This window comes from Eschscholzia californica, unplaced genomic scaffold (genome assembly GCF_041429995.1).
Source record: "Eschscholzia californica isolate CP2 unplaced genomic scaffold, dmEscCali1.0.p SCAF_2, whole genome shotgun sequence".
Classification (NCBI taxonomy): Eukaryota; Viridiplantae; Streptophyta; class Magnoliopsida; order Ranunculales; family Papaveraceae; genus Eschscholzia; species Eschscholzia californica.
This window is the reverse complement of record NW_028238309.1, coordinates 54,828,649-54,848,090: the sequence shown is the minus strand read 5'-3', so window position 1 is coordinate 54,848,090 and position 19,442 is coordinate 54,828,649. Positions and strand designations below refer to the sequence as shown.

At 36.4% G+C, this 19,442-nt stretch overlaps 4 protein-coding genes across 4 annotated transcripts; all 4 read left to right on the top strand.

Annotated features, from left to right (window-relative positions):
- The first annotated feature begins 1,969 nt into the window (after positions 1–1,969).
- Positions 1,970–7,730, top strand: LOC147559147 (uncharacterized). The gene is made up of 9 exons (XM_086660933.1): positions 1,970–2,307; positions 2,414–2,598; positions 5,247–5,328; positions 5,420–5,533; positions 6,276–6,554; positions 6,642–6,755; positions 6,829–6,901; positions 7,004–7,086; positions 7,424–7,730. Exons 3-8 carry the CDS (start codon positions 5,266–5,268, stop codon positions 7,039–7,041), a joined length of 681 nt encoding a protein of 226 aa, XP_086517059.1. The 5' UTR covers positions 1,970–2,307; positions 2,414–2,598; positions 5,247–5,265; the 3' UTR covers positions 7,042–7,086; positions 7,424–7,730.
- Positions 2,635–4,885, top strand: LOC147559148 (Pentatricopeptide repeat (PPR) superfamily protein). Its single transcript, XM_086660932.1, has one exon. The coding sequence runs from the start codon at positions 2,734–2,736 to the stop codon at positions 4,414–4,416; it is 1,683 nt and encodes a 560-aa protein (XP_086517058.1). The 5' UTR covers positions 2,635–2,733; the 3' UTR covers positions 4,417–4,885.
- A 1,514-nt stretch (positions 7,731–9,244) lies between the features above and the next one.
- Positions 9,245–14,418, top strand: LOC147559146 (uncharacterized). The gene is made up of 8 exons (XM_086660935.1): positions 9,245–9,717; positions 10,844–10,937; positions 11,020–11,070; positions 11,159–11,332; positions 12,394–12,573; positions 12,818–12,937; positions 13,650–13,783; positions 13,997–14,418. The coding sequence occupies exons 1-8, from the start codon at positions 9,560–9,562 to the stop codon at positions 14,052–14,054; spliced, it is 969 nt and encodes a 322-aa protein (XP_086517061.1). The 5' UTR covers positions 9,245–9,559; the 3' UTR covers positions 14,055–14,418.
- A 1,427-nt stretch (positions 14,419–15,845) lies between these two features.
- Positions 15,846–19,287, top strand: LOC147559145 (trihelix transcription factor GTL2-like). The gene is made up of 2 exons (XM_086660934.1): positions 15,846–17,519; positions 17,734–19,287. Exons 1-2 carry the CDS (start codon positions 17,086–17,088, stop codon positions 19,136–19,138), a joined length of 1,839 nt encoding a protein of 612 aa, XP_086517060.1. The 5' UTR covers positions 15,846–17,085; the 3' UTR covers positions 19,139–19,287.
- Positions 19,288–19,442: the final 155 nt, after the last annotated feature.

Sequence of the window (19,442 nt, the reverse complement as noted above, 5' to 3'; positions counted from 1 at the left end):
AAGTTGCATTCCAACTATGGTTTTTTTTTTTATGATTTCAAAAAAAAAAAAAACTATGGGCTTTTTGTTGGTCGCATTCAGGATAGGAATTTGACTGTATCAGCCGTGATGGAGGTCCGACCATGATAGCCTGAAACAATATCAAAAGGGACGTAATCGGGTTATATTTAGGATTTTTTATGTAATTGCTTTTAGGACATCTACCAAGATATATTTAGAATTTCAGCTTTAGTTGTTTATAGGTTATTAAAGCAATAGGTTTACTTAGTTACCTTAAAATAAACAGAAAAGATGTGTTAACTGTTAATCATCTTTTGCTTGAGGACATTTCATCTGCACTTCTAGTTGAATTCCATAAAAGGGGGTCGTCCTTCCATTGTTCATCGTGTTTGATCAATGAATTAATTTATTATTTTATTGTTCTCTACGATTGTTTATTTTAAGGAAAATGCTAAAATCACAAAGGATTTTGATAAAAGAAGTTTGTCCAGCTGATGTGGCGGTTGTGGATTGAAATTTTGACTAAATCTGGAGCGTTGAGAGATGAATATCACAATCGCCACATCAGCTGTGCAACTTCTTTTGTCAAAATCTTTTGTAATTCTAGCACTTCCGTTATTCTAATTGTAATTTTCATCTTAGTTTTTTTACGCTCCCCAAATGACTACATCTAGCAGTACAACCCGAGATGCAATGTACATTAGCGTTGCTTTCATATCTTTATCTGAAATACCATTTTGAAGAGTCATCCTCATTCCTCATTAGTTAGTTCCTAACATTTCGAAGATTCACCTCAGAGGCGTATACAAAATAAGTAAAACCCTCCAACTTTGGCAAAATACATCACATTTTTCTCTAATGCAATATTCTCAAACCCTTGCTCATCTATTTCCAAATTTTCATTAAATTACAGGGATACAATGTTGGTTTTACAACTCAAGAACAAGACAACTAAAGAGAGACAAACTAAATACATTAGGTTCGTATGTCATAATTTTGTTCGAGAGAGATAAAAAAAAAACATAATAATGATGGTTCAAAATCAATATATAGTGATTAGTTTCGGGCCTCAGAGGTAAAAGGGTCAGTGGAAGCAGGAGGAGAATATGTGACAATATCAGGGGTAGGCTCAGAGGTAAAAGGGTCAGTGGAAGCAGGAGGAGAATATGTGACAATATCGGGGGTAGGCTCAGAGGTAAAAGGGTCCGTTGAAGCAGGAGGAGAATATGTGACAATATCGGGGGTAGGCGAAGAATAAGGAGACGGTGTATGAAATTGATTAGGAGTTCCCTCTTGATTCATTGCTCCGGAGTGATTAAAACATTTCACAGCACATGAATATTTGCACATACGTATAGTCAGTTCACCTCTATTCAAACAATCACTTAGACACCTCCGGTAGCATATTATACCACCTTCTACTTTCCCCAACCAACCTCCGGACATGACCAACACCAACATCACCACCCACATTACCATATTCTTCTTTGAGTCCATTTCTTGGATTGTACAAGTCTCTACAAATTGGAAAGATGGAGTTCTTAAAAATGATCAAGAGTCAACCCTTTTATAGCCAAGCATTTCCCCTTTATTAAGGGAGTGAAAACAGAAAAAACAACATTCTGTTCTCTATGAGTTGTCATATATATACTTTTAGGTCGAGTTTGGTGTTTCAGAGGTTGTCTCTTAGATATGCAACAAACTATGAATAAGGATGTTTATCAAAAAAACAAACAAACTATGAATAAGGCGGTACCATTGAAAAAAAAATCTATGTACATGTGTTTAGGTTCCAATACCCTTAGGCCATGTTTTAGTCTTTTCACCTTATTTTCAGGCTCTGCAAAAACTAAAATAGTCCTTGTCTTATTAGTCAACTCAACAATAAGGTATGCTAGAGAGTACAGGCGGAAGTCCCCAAATCATTTTCGTTGCCTTTTTTAGGTTGAAGTGGTATGGATTTGGCGGTGCTCTGGAAACTTTAGTTTCATTTTCGAGATTTGGAGTATGTGAGAAACCAACACTGAAGTATGAGAAGCACGATCAAGTCTATGGGCACAACATCGTTCGGTACCAATACACCCATCAATAGATATTGGACCGTCTGAATTTAGTTCGTATTGGATTGATAAAAAGTAATTTGATATTTTTTATATCAACTTTGAATTGTTATTTAGATTATCGAGCACTCACCTGTAGGTCGAACTTCAAATGCTCTTCTTAGCGAGATGTGATTATTACATCCCCGAATTTCGATACGAGTTGTAGTCGACTCTGATACCATCTGCGACGACCTAAATTTAGCAGGTAGTGATATTTGTCCACCATCAGCTTAGGGCTGTCTTGAGACACTCTCCTAAACAATGTCTCATTATATGAACTTCTAGTTATTAAAAACAATTTTCTTTGTCAGGTTCGAATTCGACTTCCGTGCAAACCCTAAAGTAAATTAAGAAGTGGCGGTAAAAGTTCAACCGGCAGCGCCAGCGGCAGCATCAGAAGGTGGAGAAAGTTTCAAAACTGAAGAAATCAAATTACTTCACAATATCAAAGCTGCTACTATTTGCATTCAAGCGAGTTAGTAGAATCTCTTTACAGGTTTCTCTATTTCACCCCTTCTTCTTTAATTTTAATCACAAACAACTGATACCCAGTTTTTTTTTTTTCATGATTCTTGTTGTCATCTAAGTTTAATTCATACTTATTGGTTTTTGCAACTTGGGTTTATCTAAGATGTTAATAAAGTTTAAATCTTTTAAGATTTTTACACATTTTGAAGTAAGAAGAACTTTGAGTATATGTAATTTAGCCAGTAACAAGGGTTTTTGTAACAAGACTGAGTCACCTGAACTTCCTGACTGGGTTAAATTCCCCCAAGATAGTAACCTTGTGCTTCCTGAATCTGAAGATGATTTTGTGCTTCCTGTATTTGAGAAATGGGTTAGTAACCAAAAGGTTCAGACTGGGTTTTTAACTGTTAGGAATGCACCTAATGAGATTTTGGATAGTGATGTTGATAAGATCAGCAAAATATTAAAGGGAACTTTTGTGTCGTATGACGAAGTTATTAAAGCGTTGGGTCATTGCGATGTTGATGTCTCAAAGAGCTTGCTTGACAAAGTATTGAGGAGATTTAGCAATGATTCGATCTCAGCTTTCGGTTTCTTTAGATGGGCTGAAAAGAAAATGGGCTGTAAACATGTTGCTGATTCTTATGATATGATGGTTGATATTCTTGGAAGAACAAAACAATTTGATATCATGTGGGAATTAGTAGAGGAGATGGTTCAATTGGGAGGTTTGTTTTCATTAACAACAATGACTAAGATATTGAGAAGACTGGCTGGATCTGGTAGATGGACTGAAGCAATAAGGACGTTCCGTGAAATAGAAAATTTTGGTTTAAGCAGAGATACTTCGGCGATGAATTTACTCTTGGATACGTTGTGCAAGGAGCGAAGTGTCGAACATGCAGATGAAGCGTTTTTGGAGTTCAAGAATGAGATAGCTCCTGATTCTCATACTTTTAATATCTTAATTCATGGATGGTGCAAAGCTAGAAAACTCGACAATGCTCGTTCGACTATGGTAGAGATGGAGAAACATGGGTTTTGTCCTTCTGTTATTTCTTACACTAATTTTGTTGAGGCATACTGTAGAGAAAAGGATTTCCGTAAAGTTGACGCTGTTCTTGACGAGATGCAGGCAAAAGGGTGTCCTCCGAATACTGTGACTTATACTATCGTGATGCATTCTTTGGGAAAGGCCAAAGAAGTTAAGGAGGCTCTAGATATTTACGAGAGAATGAAAAATAATGGTTGTGTTCCCGATACTTCCTTCTATAACTCCTTGATTTACATCTTCAGTAAATCAGGTCAGCTTCATGATGCTCGTAATATATATGAGGAGATGTCTAAGAGCGGAAACAAACCCGATATAACAACATATAATACCATGATTTCCTCTGCTTGTGAGCATTCAGAAGAAGAAAACGCTCTAAAGCTACTATTCCAAATGGAAGAGAACCTCTGTATACCTGATCTTAAAACGTATGCTCCTTTATTGAAGATGTGTTGTCGAAAGAAAATGACTAGGGTTCTTTTCTATTTACTAAATGATATGTTTAAAAAAGATGTCAGCCTTGAACTTGGAACCTATACTCTTTTGGTGCAAGGACTATGCAAGAATGGAAAAGTGGAACATGCTTGCTTGTTTTTCGAGGAAATGGTGTTGAAGGGATTTTGTCCTAGATCCAGCACATACGATATGTTGGTGAAGGAGCTTGAGAGGAAGAACATGGAAGATGCAAAACAAAAGATTCACAGTTTGATGGTACAGGCAAGAAGTGGAAATCAATCTGCTAAATGCTCTAGCAATCATGTTAATCTTCAGAGTGAATTCGTCGATGATGAGTAGTCATTGGGTTCTTGGGTTTCTGGTATTGTGTAGCCTGGATTTATTTAAGGGCGTTCTCTCTATGTATTTTAGAGATCTATGATACGGGACAGTGTAATTTTGCTATTTAAAACTTGGATGATAAATACTTGGTGTTTCAATCGTTCAGTTATTCAGTTGTTCCTTTACTGGTCAAAATTACGTGGCACTAGATGATTCCAACTTTTTGTTGATGAATTGATCACTTACGTAAGAATTAGATACGTTCTCGAAGCGATTCCGATTGCGGTCAGTTGATGATGAACAAGTCCCCGCGGATCTAATTTACTAAATAAACTTGCCTTGTTTTAATGGCAGTGGTTTGGTTATTAGTTATTATTGTAGACAATCAATGTTTTTTTTTTTATTAAACATGTGGATTAACTGATTCTGCACTAGCTATGTACTATTTGTTTTCCCGTATAAATGTTGTGGTGCAAATTTTTTCTTCCTTTCAGGACCATATTTGTCTTTTGTAGTTTCTTAGTTAGTGATAGTTATGTGAGTTCCCAAATAACCAATGAAACCATTTCAGATGGTAAATCCACGGAGAGCTATTTTTATCGTTTCAAATGCTGTATTTGGTGTTGTTCAAAAGTATTCTTACACAAAACTGAGTTTTTTCGGATCCTCAAAATTCGAAGTGTTTCAGAAACAAAATATCCTTACTTTAGCACCATTCTTACACATGGAGAAAAGTTGATTTTCGAGCATCTTTACTAATAATTGCGCAATATGTTATTTTAGACTACTACTTCCACACCTTTTCTAATACATTCCTGTAATTGAAGTTAAACTTCCTACTGTTACAGCCACATCAAGCTCTTGGTCATGGATGCCTCACAGGATAAAGTAGATGGTTCCCTCGTTTTGTTGAAGCAGGGGGCAGAAGCTGTAAGAGTACAACTTTTCTCTCATAAGATCGAAATTTGATCCACAACAATGCGGCCTGGCTGATAATGTTTTTTACTGTTCACTCTTGCAGAGAGTGTTTGAGTCGACATTTATGGGAAGGAGGTCAATTATCAAGGAACGTTTCTCGAAGAAGTACAGACATCCTTCTCTGGATCAAAAATTGACTCTCAAACGCTTGAATGCGGTTGGTTTTTTTTTTCTTGTAAAGAATTTAGCCTCTAACTAAATAGAAAAGCATAAGGAAATAAAGAAACTCGTTGTTTTTATACTTTTCTTGTGCATCCTTTGGACCTTGGGTGCTATGTGCTTAAAAGTTCATTAAGTACTACTTGATATTCCTTGAATACCTGGGCACTCTCGCAATACACTGAGTTAACTAGGAGGGAGTGAGCCACCCGTTTCAGAAAGTAATCAATAATCATCTGATTTTGTGATTTTTCTTCGAACTGTACTCATAGAGTAGTGTAATGTTAAATTTATCTGAGAAATGTTGATATTCTGCTAGTTTTAGCTAATGAGTCTAGTTAATGCTTATAATTAGTCTTATCATTATGTGGTGATGTACTGATGTAGTCCTTCGGTCAATCTAACTAGAATTTCGATTCTTTTGCATTAGTTATGGTAAATCATTAGACATATAACAAAGAAATATTTTGTTTTACTATATTAGTAAAAAACATATGGTCGGGCAATCCCTATTGCTTGCCAAGTACTCATTGCTAATGTCATTGCTAATCGCTCGTCCCCATTTGACTGACTACCCCCGAAGTAGAATGGAAACCACTGACACTATAGATTGTTCTAGAAGGGGTATTTGCTTCATTTTCATTTTGATTTCGTTTGCCTAGTTTATAGATGGGTTACCAAAATTGAAGTTGCTTGAGCTTGTGGTAATTCATAGTGGCAAATGGCAATTTCCGTTGCAGGAAGCTCGATGCATGAACAAAGCAAGAGGACTTGGGGTTAACACTCCTGTACTCTACGCTGTTGATCCTGTCAAGCACAGTCTAACATTCGAATATGTGGAGGGGCAAATGGTTAAAGATGTGCTATTAAACTTTGGTTTACACGGTATTATCGAGGAACAAATGAACGATTTTGCAAAACAAATTGGCGTGGCAATTGCAAAATTACATGACGGTAGTCTAATTCATGGGGACCTCACCACATCAAATATGTTACTTCGAAAAGAGACTAATCAGCTGGTAAGAAATTTCAGGTTGATCAAATGGTAATTGGATCATCTTCATTCTGAGACCTACTTAACCTTCTTTACCTGTTTGACTTTTTAGGTCATTATTGACTTTGGTTTGAGTTTCACGTCTACTCTTCCCGAAGATAAAGCAGTTGACTTATATGTACTTGAGAGAGCTTTGCTTTCGATGCACTCATCATGCGGAAATGTGGTAAGCCAAATTCTATTTGTTTAATGATTCTCCATGTAGAATTAGTCCTTATTGTTCCTTTATCTTGAATTAGATGGACCGGATACTCACTTCGTATAGGAAATCGACAAAGCAATGGTCTTCCACCTTCAACAAGTTAGCTCAAGGCACACTTTTCTCCTTGTCCTTCGGGTTCTTCCAAGTTTATTATAAAGTCCCACTGCTTGTACTATGTTCTTATTTCTCTCTGTCCCTAAATCTTTTGGCAGTACGGTTGAGAGGCAGAAAGCGTGCGATGATTGGTTAAGCTGCCTTTACTTAGATATTTGGTTATCGTCTAACCAGTAGCGAGGTAATAGAAAATATACTCCTTCGTTGTCATTCATTTCGTTTCAATCTTTCCCCATTTTCCATGTATTTCATGCAAGTTCAGTATGAGTTCTTTAATGCTACCTCGATTTCTGCCTGTTTTTCGATCATTTCTTGATCCGGGTCAACTTATTACGTATGTTCTTTCTCCATTCCTCCTGAAAGACTCAAATTTCCGAATAATTTAGCGAATTTATGATGCCAATATCAACATATCCTGATTTTGCTCGACTAAAACTCAAAACAAATATTGTTTCTCTGATTGGATTTCTTTTTTAAGTGGTAGAGTCACTTGACAATTAACTTTTAAACTCTGACAGATCATTCCTGAAGGACTGTGCAGAGAATCTGACCTGTGTACTGGTTGGGCTTACGAAGATCGGTTCGATTTAGGGCAAGTGATCTTCATATAAGTTTTGCCTATTTGTATTGAAAACTGGCCTCTCTATTTACATGTAATGATCCTATGATTTTTGTGTAATACTTATCAGGCTTGAGCCCTTTTAAGAGGTTATAAATTTTTGGGCTTTGAAATGTGACTTTTTTATGACAAGATGTGTTTGTTTAAATGACTCAATATGCAAATGAAGATTTATAAGATTGTGTGGCATGATGTTTATGGGTCAACTTAATGTGTAATAAGTATGCCTTCTTATAGTGCTGGCTTAATTTAATCAAGTCTTCCAGTCGAATGACAAGAAGTGTCTCCTGCTCCTTTCAGAAGAGTGGTAGTTGTCGTGAACGTTTTTTTAAAAACAACAATAACATCTATTCATTTTCAAATATGTTCATTACATTGATGTCATGAACAGCAAAATTATGATCAGCAATAGCCGTAGAGGGAAGAAGTGAGCTTCTTACAAAGAATACATGATAATTGATTTTTTTAAACCCACTGGGTAGTATTTTCATTGCTGTTGTTGCCATGGCCCGTGTACTTGACGTAGGTTGAGGAAGGCAAAGCCGATGGCTTCCCATTTATCAGACAGACTCAACCTTATTATATTAGCCAGCCACCGGTACAAGGCGACGAAGCAACTTGTCTGCTCTTGCAGTGCACTCACTCCTTTTACGAGAATGAAATGACGCTCCAGCTTGAGTGCATAAAGTTTTTGATGTTATGTAAGATTAAGGTGTTCATTTGTGTTCGTCCAACAAATGATTTCGCATCTAGTTTTCCATGTGTGCCAGAAAGCAGTAGCTATTAGCATCTCTTTGGTGGTGAATGATCTAGAGGTACCATTTTTGGCATCAAATTTCAGGAGATGATCAAACTAGCTAGTCTCTGAATGAGTTTGAGTAAGAGTGGTTTTATCTAAAGGAGCCGGATAAAGCAAATAAGAGTGCTCTAATAACTAGGCATTTTAACAGGATCTATGTTGCACAAAGGAGATGTTGGGGAGATGCCTCTAAATAGTTGGACAAAGTGTCCTCAGTAGGGAGGATTCCATATGCCAACTTCCCCCTTAAGGAGAATTCTTGGATGTAATTTGAGTTTGAAGAGGTACCATTTGTGAATATGGTGACCTCATAGACTACTTTTTTTTTTTTTTGATGAAGGACCTCATAGACTACTTGGGTTTGTTCTTATAATTTAGTTAAGCTTGTTCTAGGTGAGTAAGGGAGAGAGTAAATTTTGATTAATGTAAAAGTCGTGGATGTCAGTCGAAATCGCACATTATTTTTTGAATTTTGCATGGACACCACAAAAATCTGTGTAGTATTTTTTGACAGATACATGCTTGATATATTACAAGACACCAGTGCATTTTAAAAGTTGAAACAAATACATAACTGAAGGACACCTATAATTAAAGCCTTAAAGGGACATACATTAATGGTATGACACAAAGATATTACATCAGAATACAATATTAATTTCGACTCGGTAACTGACATCTTACCTAGAAAGGGTATTATTTCCAGTTCAGGTTACTATGATAGCAAACTACCACTTGGTCAAAAAGATAGGAAAATGTTCAAGGCTTCAAGCCACTGAAAAAGTGGTCGCGAAGTTGGCGTGAATTCTAATCAGACGGTTGGGTTCACGCCACTTTCTCCATCTTGATGAAACAGGATGAGCGTTAGTAGTTACATCTCAGTTCAAGTTGTTATCAACATTGCCTCAATAGACTCTAGATACTCTCGCGAGCGATGTGTGATAGACACCAACGTTTCGGTTGCCCTATCATCACTGTGAAAAATACAAACAACTATGGAGCCTTTAAACTATTTGATGGGCAGCCACGAAATAATGTTTAGAGTTTAGACCCAAACGAGGCCTATTGAGAATGGGGCAGTGTTTGTCCAACACCACTCTTTAGTTATTTCTTGTGCGTGCTCTTTATTCTGAACCAGTCAGATTCAAGTCACTGGTTCCATCTTGATACTTGGGCAGGTTCTAAAGAACTCCAAAATCGTCATAAAAACCCTAGAAACTAAAAATACAACCAAAAATGGCGGAAAAAGTTCAATCAGCAGCAGGTACATCGGGTGGTGGAGAAAGTTTAAAAGAACAAGGAAATGAATTCTTCAAAGCTGGAAATTATCTCAAAGCTGCTGCTATTTATACTCAAGCCATTAAGAAAGATCCATCTAATGCCACTCTTTACAGGTTTCTCTTTATATTTTGAATCCAGTTTCTTCTTAATCTTAGGAACTTGAATGATTTAATTTGTGTAAATTTGATAACTTTATCTCTGTATTACTTGTGATTGTTCTTTAAAATTAGTATCAAGATGTGGGTTGCCTACCAAGTGTTTCTGAAAATGCCAAGCTGTTGATTGTTCATATTTGTGCAAGATTTAATGATGCATATATACCCAAATATAAACATGAGTCCTGGATTGTTTGCTTATTCTTTGCTGATCATCAACTAAACCTTGATCTATACCCATCAAGCTTCGATTTAACCACATATTTGACTGTTTGTTTGAGAGTATAGTGAAGAAGATGGTGGAGGAGAGCATTTTGTTAACTACTAGAGAGTGTTCCAAAGTAGTTGGTATATTTTACGAGGCCACAACTAATGCTCAGTTGGATACCTTGTGATTTGATAATGCCCTTTAGTTGAACTATAAATGCTCGATGTTGGCGATGTCATTAGTGTGTGAGCAAGGAACAGAAATGAGTTACTTTTTGAAACCAATCGATAAGAAAACAATCAAAGAACTGCGAGGCTCGATATTTGTTATTAACGGGCCTCCCGATTAGCTCTGGGTTAATATAACCTTCAAGTTTTTAGTAGACTTTATCTACCCACCTTAGTCTCTTTGAATTCTTTGGAGAGTCTGCACTGAATTACATGCCTTTCCTATCCAAGTATTAGTTTCCCGAACTTCAATACTTCATAAATCTTCATGTTTACGTGGAATTTATATTACCCACCTCATTTCTGACTTAAATTCTACGATCAAGAGGATGGCTACTAATTTAGGTGCCAATTATTTCTTGTCTTGACTGATTGAGTTAAATCAACCAATGGTCCTATATTAAAGGCGTGTATGTGTGGTTCCAGATTAGTTTGTAACTTATAAATATGGTTTACCGAAACGAGTATGTTTCTGTCTATAAACAGCTGAGAATTGTAGTACTCACCACAGGACCACATGTACACACTTTTTCTAAAGAAACTCACAGGAGAAACTTCAATCTATATGACGAATACACACTGCCATGTTAGACTACACCAATGGTCTATTGCATACATTGACTAATGGTCTTCTTTTTCATTTTGACAGCAATCGTGCAGCTGCATTTATGCATCTGGTTAAGCTGAACAAAGCTCTTGCTGATGCAGAGATGACAATCACCTTAAACCCCCAATGGGAAAAGGTATACGATCTTCTACTTGTTCAGATTCTTGGTTTTAGTGCTTTACTCATCTGAAGAACTCGCCATTTTGATGTATCAACAGGGCTATTTCAGGAAAGGATGCATATTAGAGGCAATGGAGCGATATGAAGATGTAGGTGATATTTTTCTTTTATAGTAACTCTCTAAACAAGTACTCTTGATTTGGATGTTTGGTAATACTTCTGTTCTCGTAATTGTAGGCTACTGCTGCTTTTCAAATAGCTTTACAGCACAATCCACAAAGTGCAGAGGTGTCTAGGAAGATCAAGAGGCTCGCTCAGCTGACAAGAGACAAGAAAAGAGTACAAGAAGTGGAGAGTATTAGATCTAACATTGATATGGGAAAACACTTGGAACCATTGAAATCAGAACTCGTGAGTGTGGCTTCTTTCGAAAGTTGTTAATTCATTTTGTAGGAGTATATGACAACTATGTGGTTGGTCTCGGCCGAGACGGCCGAGAATCTCGGGTCTCGTCTCGGTCTCGGCCTTCTCCCGAGACGAGACTCGGCCGAGACCCCGAGTTAGGGTTTGGCCGAGATTCTCGGCGAAACTCACCCCAGACAACCCGAAACCGAGACAGTAATATCTAAGCGTTTGGAACTTTTTTCTTGGAAAACCCTTAGACCTAATTGTGTACTACTATTAATTATGTTCTTAAATCTTAAGTACTTACTGTATTACCAATGAATCTAATATAAATAGCAATAATACTACATAGAATTTTTAGGTTTTATGCCTTGTAGAAACTTTGAAAATTCTTTAGAAATTTTCAAAATTTTAGTAGATTAGGATTTATTTATACAATTATTAAGTTAGAATAAGTAGTAAAAACTAGAATTAAGAACTAATATAGAAGTAAAGAACACAAGAACCTAATTTTAGTAGATTAGAATTTATTTTATGCCTTAGTAGTAGGCCATTAGCTAATAGCTACACTTTCTGTCTCGGCCGAGAATCTCGGTTCGTCTCGGTCTCGTCTCGGTCTCGGCCTTTGCCGGACCGAGATCGAGACGGAGACCAACTACATAGTATGACAATATGTTGCATTGGAATGGTCTGACATTCATAGAGTTATTGTCTTTTATCAATCACATGCAATTTATCAGAAGAAAAGAAAAATGAAAATTATAATATATTAATACCTCTGTGTAAGAGTACTTTTCCTATACCATAAATTGTATAGTATTAAAATGAAATGTATATCAAGCATCTAACTATGCTTTTTCAGAGATGTCTTTTGCATGTCAGCATAGATACAGAGGTAAGGTAATTGTGCGTCAAGCTTGGTTTCAGTTTCAGACACCAAACATGTGCTGAGTCTATTTCTTTTTTCGCATATTGTTTAGGAGGTTAGTCATGTAGGGTTGGAGTAGCAAATGTTTTCTGTGGATTCTTGAAGGAAGTAGGGTTAACTTGAGCTTTTCTCTTTACAGTCGGAAAAGTATGGAGCTGATGAATGTTCGAAGGAAATCTTCTCTTTTGTTGTTGAGACCATGGAGATGGCAATTAAATCATGGCACGAAACCGATAAAGTGGATGCGAGAGTTTATTTCCTTCTTGATAAAGAAAAGACAGACAAAGAGAAGTATGCTCCAGCTGTCAACATTGACAAGGTATCATAGCCTCTAGTGTTATTTACTTCAGTAGGTTGGATTTAAACTTCCTTCCCAAATTTTTATATGATTAGTTTTCTGAAATCTGTTCCTTTTCCTGGCCTCATGGCGAACAACTATTCCAATTCCTACCGATTAATGAATATGCTCTCAATCTCACCCCTCCTATATACTCTCCACTTGTTGGATAGCTTTTCCTGTGCAAGCTTTTAACGGCTTGCTTTTGATTTATTTCTCATACCAGGCATTTGAATCTCCTCAGACACACAGCAGTTGTTTTCCATTTCTAAGGCAGTATGCTGAAGAATCTTTCTCAAATGCAGCTTGTTTAGTGGTGCCCAAGAATATTATATCATACCCACAGGTAAACTTATATCATCTTATATTCTTATCTTCTCACAAAAACCTAAGCCATTCATTTCTCTGTCAGTTGTTTTGCATGGAAAGAGGAAGAATTTTGTACTATAGAATAAAGACTGCATAAAATCCTGCAAAAAACCAGAAGAAAAGGAAAAAAGTAAAATAAAAGAAGACAGCCCATGTAAATGGCTAGAAACCACCGAAATTCCTGCCAGCTGATAAATTGTACATCAAAAGTTTTCCTGGCAATAGTGACACAGGAGTTTCCTTATATGTGAACATGAATACATTTCTTACTTAAAAAAGAAAAGGAGGAATCTATTAGATGTTATTGATTTAAAGATAAATTGAAAATTTTGAAGTTTTAGGATAACTGGTTCTAGCATACTCTGCTTATTTCCTCAAAGCTTCATATTTAGATAATTTTTGTGTTATTTTTCCTTCTCCCCTTATTATGTTATTTTTAGTTCTCTATATTTCTGTTAGTACTTCCAATCATTCTTCTATAGATGATCTACTCTTCGTTTGAGATTTTTCGACATGAAAAGTAGTTTGTTACTTGAACTGATAGAAACCTGCCAAAATCATAGTTTCAGACCAGCTAGCTTTGTTATGTTGGGTGTTACGAATCATATTTTAACATGAAAAATTCTTAGATTGTTAAATGTGGTTTGGAACCAACATTATCTTATAACATGAGAATGTCTGCATATTAGGTCTGGAAAGGACAAGGGTCACGGAAGTGGAAGCACGGGCAAAGTGATGGCTTCTTTGTTCAACTTGAGTTGCCTTCCTTGAGGAAACTATGGTTTGTTCCTAGTTCGACTGAAAAAGGAAGAACACTTTGCAGGTAACCCTCTTTTTTCCTACCTACTTGGACCTGACCTCAAATTGCAGTTCTTAATTTATTACAGGAATTTGTGTTAGGTATGTGGTCACCTAAAGTATTCTTAGTTGTTACAGATTCTCTAATGCAGTGGTTTTTGATGTTAATATTTCAATTCTTTTCAACACGAAAATCGCCGGATTAAATGTCTTTGACTTTGATGGTTTATAATTTCAGGAATCCAGAGGTTGTGGATGTGAGTGCCCATGAACTCCTTCCCCGTCTTTTCAAATAATCCGATTTCAAAATCCAGTAGAGAGGTTCAAACAAATGACATCCCTTAAAGGGGAGGGACTTCATAACAACCCACTAAGGGTCGATGAAGTCCAGATAGTGTCGGAGTTTTTATCTCCTGAGGCAATTGATTTGTTCCCTGAGCGTATAGGAACAAATGCGAGAATATTTTTGGAGTTGATTGCCACATGAGAAAGGTAATTCAAACTTGTGAACTTACTGTTATAGTTTTGCGTGTAAACTCTTAAATGTTTCCGAGGTTTCTTTCCTCTAATTGTTTTATATTTTTGCCGAACGCGTCTTTGGTTGGCTTTGTGACAAGTTTGTAAACCCATATTTATAGTTTGATCTCTAGTTTGAGCAAATATGAACCTGCCTTTTTCGACCAATGCTAACCATGTTAGCTAATGAACTCCTCTTTCCTTTAGGGCTTCAATCATAAGACCTGTAATTAATCAAATTTTCAGGATCGCCAAACTCTGTTTGTAACTTCCTCGTAGGAATCTTAGACTTGAAATTCGTTTCCAGTTGATTGAAAGAATATAGCACGAAATTATAGGCTTCTAGTGTCTTCCTGTCATTAGGAGGGCAGACTCTTGCCCAATAACTTCTATGAATTTCGGCTGTTCTCTCTTTATGTAGTTGTACACATATATTTCAAAATTGATATAACAACTGTTTTTTTTCGCTAAAGCCGGAAAATTGGTATTGTTACTGTATGAACGTATATTTGTTTTCTGTTACATGTTGTCAGATGTTTTGTTTAATCATATCGGGTTTTTCCGCTAAATAAGTTTTAAGTTTTCTTTCAAAAAACACCTATAACAAATGCCTTTTATCGCTTTTATTGTAACTGTTTTTTCACAGATTTTTTTTCTCTGAGAAATCGACTACGATCTACGTTAGTTGTTACGAGCCATTGATAACATCCCGATTTTATTATAACTTCAGCTGACACTGTTATTATGCAATTCCTTTTCACTGTATTTAGACATAAGTTTGTAATGTGGCCTTCAAATCGAAAGTGATCCCTTGGGCTAGCAAATTAGGGCACCAAATAAGAAAGAAAATAGAGTGAGAAAGTAGTGAGAGAGAGGGAGAGAGGAAGGCATGATATTTTGGGGTTTGGAATGGTGGGGAGGATCTTTCTTGCTGTGAGGAAATTTGGAGCTGTCCCCACTGAACCCTTAAATGTGATGTGTCCGTTTGTTCAGATCTGACTGGACAGTTGTTTATTAACCCCACACCTACCCCCATCTTTCTATACTGCACGTATGGTTCATCAATGGAGATGCATGGAAGAGCTGTCTCTCCCCTGACATGATTGTGTGTGATAGCCTGCATTTTAATTGAAAATTGAAATAGTTTAGTTCCATGAGGTGCAAACATAGCCACCAATGGGGACCCTAGTTGGGAAGTGCATCTATTCCCCGAGACGGAGAGTCTCAAGTTCGATTCCATTGAAGTGCAAATCCAGGAATATTGAACTTGGGAATAAATAAGATAATTTTTGTGATCTTTATGCTAGGCATCTAATTCGTCGTGCTTTAGGTCATTTAATATCGTCGGGCTTTAGGCCATTTAGTTTCGTCGGTTATCATGCTTATCGCATCGTATCGATGTATCAAAAAAAAAGTGTAGATATAGACCCACAGGCTAGCCATTTTGGCAACACGCAAATAGAATTATCTCATAAATGTAAGAATATTAATGTCCACATCATCTCTCATTTTCTCCTCACTTTATCCCATATCTCCACCTAATTTCTCCCTTACTCTTCTTCTGCGATAGTATGTCAGTCTGTCGATAAACTTGCGGTCGGCAAGTTTCAACAAAAAAAAAAAACTTTTTTTTTTCTTCTTTTCCCCCCTCTTTTTCCTTCGTTATCTCTCTTTTCTTCTTATCTTCTTCTCTCATCGGCGAATGTTGCTTTGCTAGAGAGGTATAGTATTGTCTGGTTTCCGGACCATGACGAAACCATATTTGATTTCGTCTGGTTACCACATCTCTTGTTTCATTTGGAAACCAAATCTTTGAGGGGGAGCCCCCCCCCCCCCCCCCCCCCCCCCCCCCGCCTAAGAGGGATGGGAGAGAGAATAGCGGAGAAGAAGAGAGTGAGAAGTTGAAGATAGGAAGATGATGGAAGAGTGGAAGAAGAAATTTTAAAAAGTTAAGGTCGAAGGTCGCCGATCGAAGTTTATCGATTGAACAACCTACTGCCGGAAAAGAAGGGTGAGGTGGAGAGACGGAAATATTTGGTAAACGAGATATGGGATGAAGTGGCAAAAATAAGTAGAGACGAAGTGTTTTTGCAGTCATTGAATAAATTACATTTTGACACTAAAGGGTATTTTCGGAAAAATTGAAAATATTTTGCTCTTGGGAGCTAAATTGAACTGTCGGACTTTTATGTGGGTCGAGACGACAAATTGGTCTGAAATTAGGGTCTGAAACTGAATTAACCCATGATTTTATGGAGATAATACCAATGGCAAAAATTATATCCATCCTTCCATTTGGTCTCTTCCCCAACCCTTCGCTGATGTTGCGACATATCACTGGAGTATATTTTATCGCCACTCTCTCTCCAATTGCACTACACACAAGTGATATGTTGTCACGTCGGCGGAGGGCTAAGAGAGACCAAAATAGAGAGATGACTAGAATTTCTCGGTGTCAGGTAGGTTGGGCCATTGGGGCCACCATCTGTTCCATGTTTCACGTGTTACTGATTAATTCATCAACCTTATTACATCATCATCTGCTGCATCTTCCACCACCTATTGCCAGCCAGCCTCGGATTCTAGAGTAGTAGTAGTAGTAGTAGCCTAGTAGGAGAAGGAACGACAAAAAGTCCTTTGGTGAGGAAAGAAAGATAGAGATCCAGAAAGAGAAAAAGAAAAGTTAAATTTGGTTTTGGGTTCTTCACTTCTTCACTCCTTGGGTAAACAAACAAACAAATAATTAAAGAAGAGAAGAAGATCTTCCTCCTTCACACTGCTTTAACATCTCTTTTTCTCTAACTCAAAAACATGTTTAATGGAATTCCTGAACATTTTCACCAATTCATAACTTCAACTAGAACTACCACTAGTGATACTACTTCACCTCATCATCATCAACATCATTTACCACTATCTTTTCCTCCTAATAATAATATCTCACTACCACATCCTACTTTCTCTAATTTCATTGACCCTCCTCATTCACTTTCTCATCATCATCAACAACTTTTCCAATCTCATCTTCATCAACTTCACCAACAATCTAGTAGTACTACTTCAAAGGATATTCACAATCATATAGAAACTAGAGAAGAAGAAGAAAAAGAAGAAAGGGTTTTCAGAGTTAGATCTGTTTATGAAATGGTGGATCCATGGGGTAAAGAAGAAGTACATGCACTTTTAAGAATCAGATCTAGTGTGGGTAATGGGTTTTCAGATTTCATTTGGGATCATGTCTCAAGGTAATATACAACTTACTCATTTCTAATTAGACACTAAAACAAAAGAAAAATGTCTAGCTATAGCAATCATTGGTAAAGATTTTACTACTTTTGGTTCTTCTTTTTTGATGAACCAACATATATGGAACTTAGTATATAAAATAGAAAATTATAAGTGAAAAAACCAATCCAAAATCATGATTAATTCTTCTTTTTGATGTTATTTTAAAATCAGGAAACTTGGAGAGCTTGGATTCAAGAGAAGTGCTGAGAATTGCAAGGAAAAATTTGAAGAGATGAATCAATACTGTCATGATAATACTAGTTATGATACTAAGAATTATAGGTCATTTAGTGAGCTTGAAGCACTTTTTGAAGATCATCAAAACCCTAAAACTACCTCACTTGAAGATGATAAAGAGATATCAAGAACTGATCAAGGAGAGAAAAACATGGGTTTAACCTTGGAGAAGAATTTAAGAGATAATGAAACTTTAGAGAACCCATTTTTAGTAAAAAAACAAAGTTTGGTGAAAAAACAAGTAAATACAAGGAAAAGGAAAAGACAAGATAAACTTGAATTATTGAAAGGTGTTTGTGAAGAGATTGTGAACAAGATTATGATCCAACAAGAAGAACTCCATAAGAAGCTATTACAAGACATGGAAAGAAAAGAAGAAGAAAGGGTTGCAAGGGAGGAAGCTTGGAAGAAGAAAGAGATGGATAGAATTAACAAAGAAATTGAAATTAGGGCACAAGAACAAGCCATTGCATGTGATAGAGAGACTAAACTAATTGAGTTCTTAAAGAAGTTCTCATCATCATCTGATCAAAATCAAGAACTAGTAGTACTGAAAACTGAAGATATCACAAAAACAGAACTAAATCCTTCAAATACATCATCTTCAACACTTCTATCAAAACATAACCAAAATTCTCTTACTAGGGTACCCACCCAAACCAGACCAAGATTACCCACTTCAGCCAAAAAACCTAGTTCTTGTACTAAAAAGAATCCAAAACAACCCAACTTATCTCATTTAGACCTAGCTAGTGAAAACCCTATTTCTCTTATTACAAGCAATGAAGATGTCACTTCTTCATCTACTGAAGTTGTAGTTTCACAAGACTATAACCCTAGTTCTATATCAACCAATGATAGAGACCAAGAAAATGGTAAGAGATGGCCAAGAGATGAAGTTTACTCATTGATCAATTTGAGGTGCAATCTTTGTAGTAATGGTGGTGAAGATAAAGAGAACACAAAAGGTCCACTATGGGAGAGGATTTCACAAGGGATGTTGGAATTAGGTTATAAAAGAAGTGCAAAAAAGTGCAAAGAGAAATGGGAGAATATTAACAAGTATTTTAGGAAAACTAAAGATACAAATAAGAAGAGATCTTTAGACTCCAAAACATGTCCTTATTTTCATCAATTGAACAGTTTATATAATCAAGGAAGACTAGTTTTACCCTCCGAAGGGCCGGAAAACAGCTTGGGATTGACGGAAAACCGCCCTGAATCCCCGGAGACCAATGTTTCGGGTGGTTTTAGTGATCATCAAACAAAGTTTCATAATGCTAATGAAGGTGAGAAAAACAATATTACCCAAGCTTCACAACTAGAGTTTGATTATTGATTAAGCTATTTTGTTCTCCTAATTTTGTTGCTAATTAATCCCCCTTGTAATTTTTTTTAAAGTTTTTGTTAGTTAGTTTAGTAAAGATCAAATATGTTAAATTATGCAATTTTCATTATGAATAGAAAACATGCTAATAATTTAGGTGAGTACAGTGTTTCTATTTTTGTGAAGATCAGATAGGTTTTATTCTCTTATTAGGATGGAATTCTAGCTTAATTAACCATACAATTATTAGATAATAAGTATATTTTGGATATGGATTATTGAATAAATTATTGGTTTTACAAAATTTTCATTATTC

Bases quoted from the DNA above. Each gene is read 5' to 3' on its own strand.
- LOC147559148 (XM_086660932.1), top strand. From the start codon at position 2,734: ATGTTAATAAAGTTTAAATCTTTTAAGATTTTTACACATTTTGAAGTA.
- LOC147559147 (XM_086660933.1), top strand. From the start codon at position 5,266: ATGGATGCCTCACAGGATAAAGTAGATGGTTCCCTCGTTTTGTTGAAG. The intron at 5,534-6,275 runs GTTGGTTTTTTT...TTTCCGTTGCAG, and splicing joins CTCTCAAACGCTTGAATGCG to GAAGCTCGATGCATGAACAA. The intron at 6,902-7,003 runs GCACACTTTTCT...ATCTTTTGGCAG, and splicing joins CTTCAACAAGTTAGCTCAAG to TACGGTTGAGAGGCAGAAAG.
- LOC147559146 (XM_086660935.1), top strand. From the start codon at position 9,560: ATGGCGGAAAAAGTTCAATCAGCAGCAGGTACATCGGGTGGTGGAGAA. The intron at 9,718-10,843 runs GTTTCTCTTTAT...TCATTTTGACAG, and splicing joins TCTAATGCCACTCTTTACAG to CAATCGTGCAGCTGCATTTA. The intron at 11,071-11,158 runs GTAGGTGATATT...TCGTAATTGTAG, and splicing joins CAATGGAGCGATATGAAGAT to GCTACTGCTGCTTTTCAAAT.
- LOC147559145 (XM_086660934.1), top strand. From the start codon at position 17,086: ATGTTTAATGGAATTCCTGAACATTTTCACCAATTCATAACTTCAACT. The intron at 17,520-17,733 runs GTAATATACAAC...TTTTAAAATCAG, and splicing joins ATTTGGGATCATGTCTCAAG to GAAACTTGGAGAGCTTGGAT.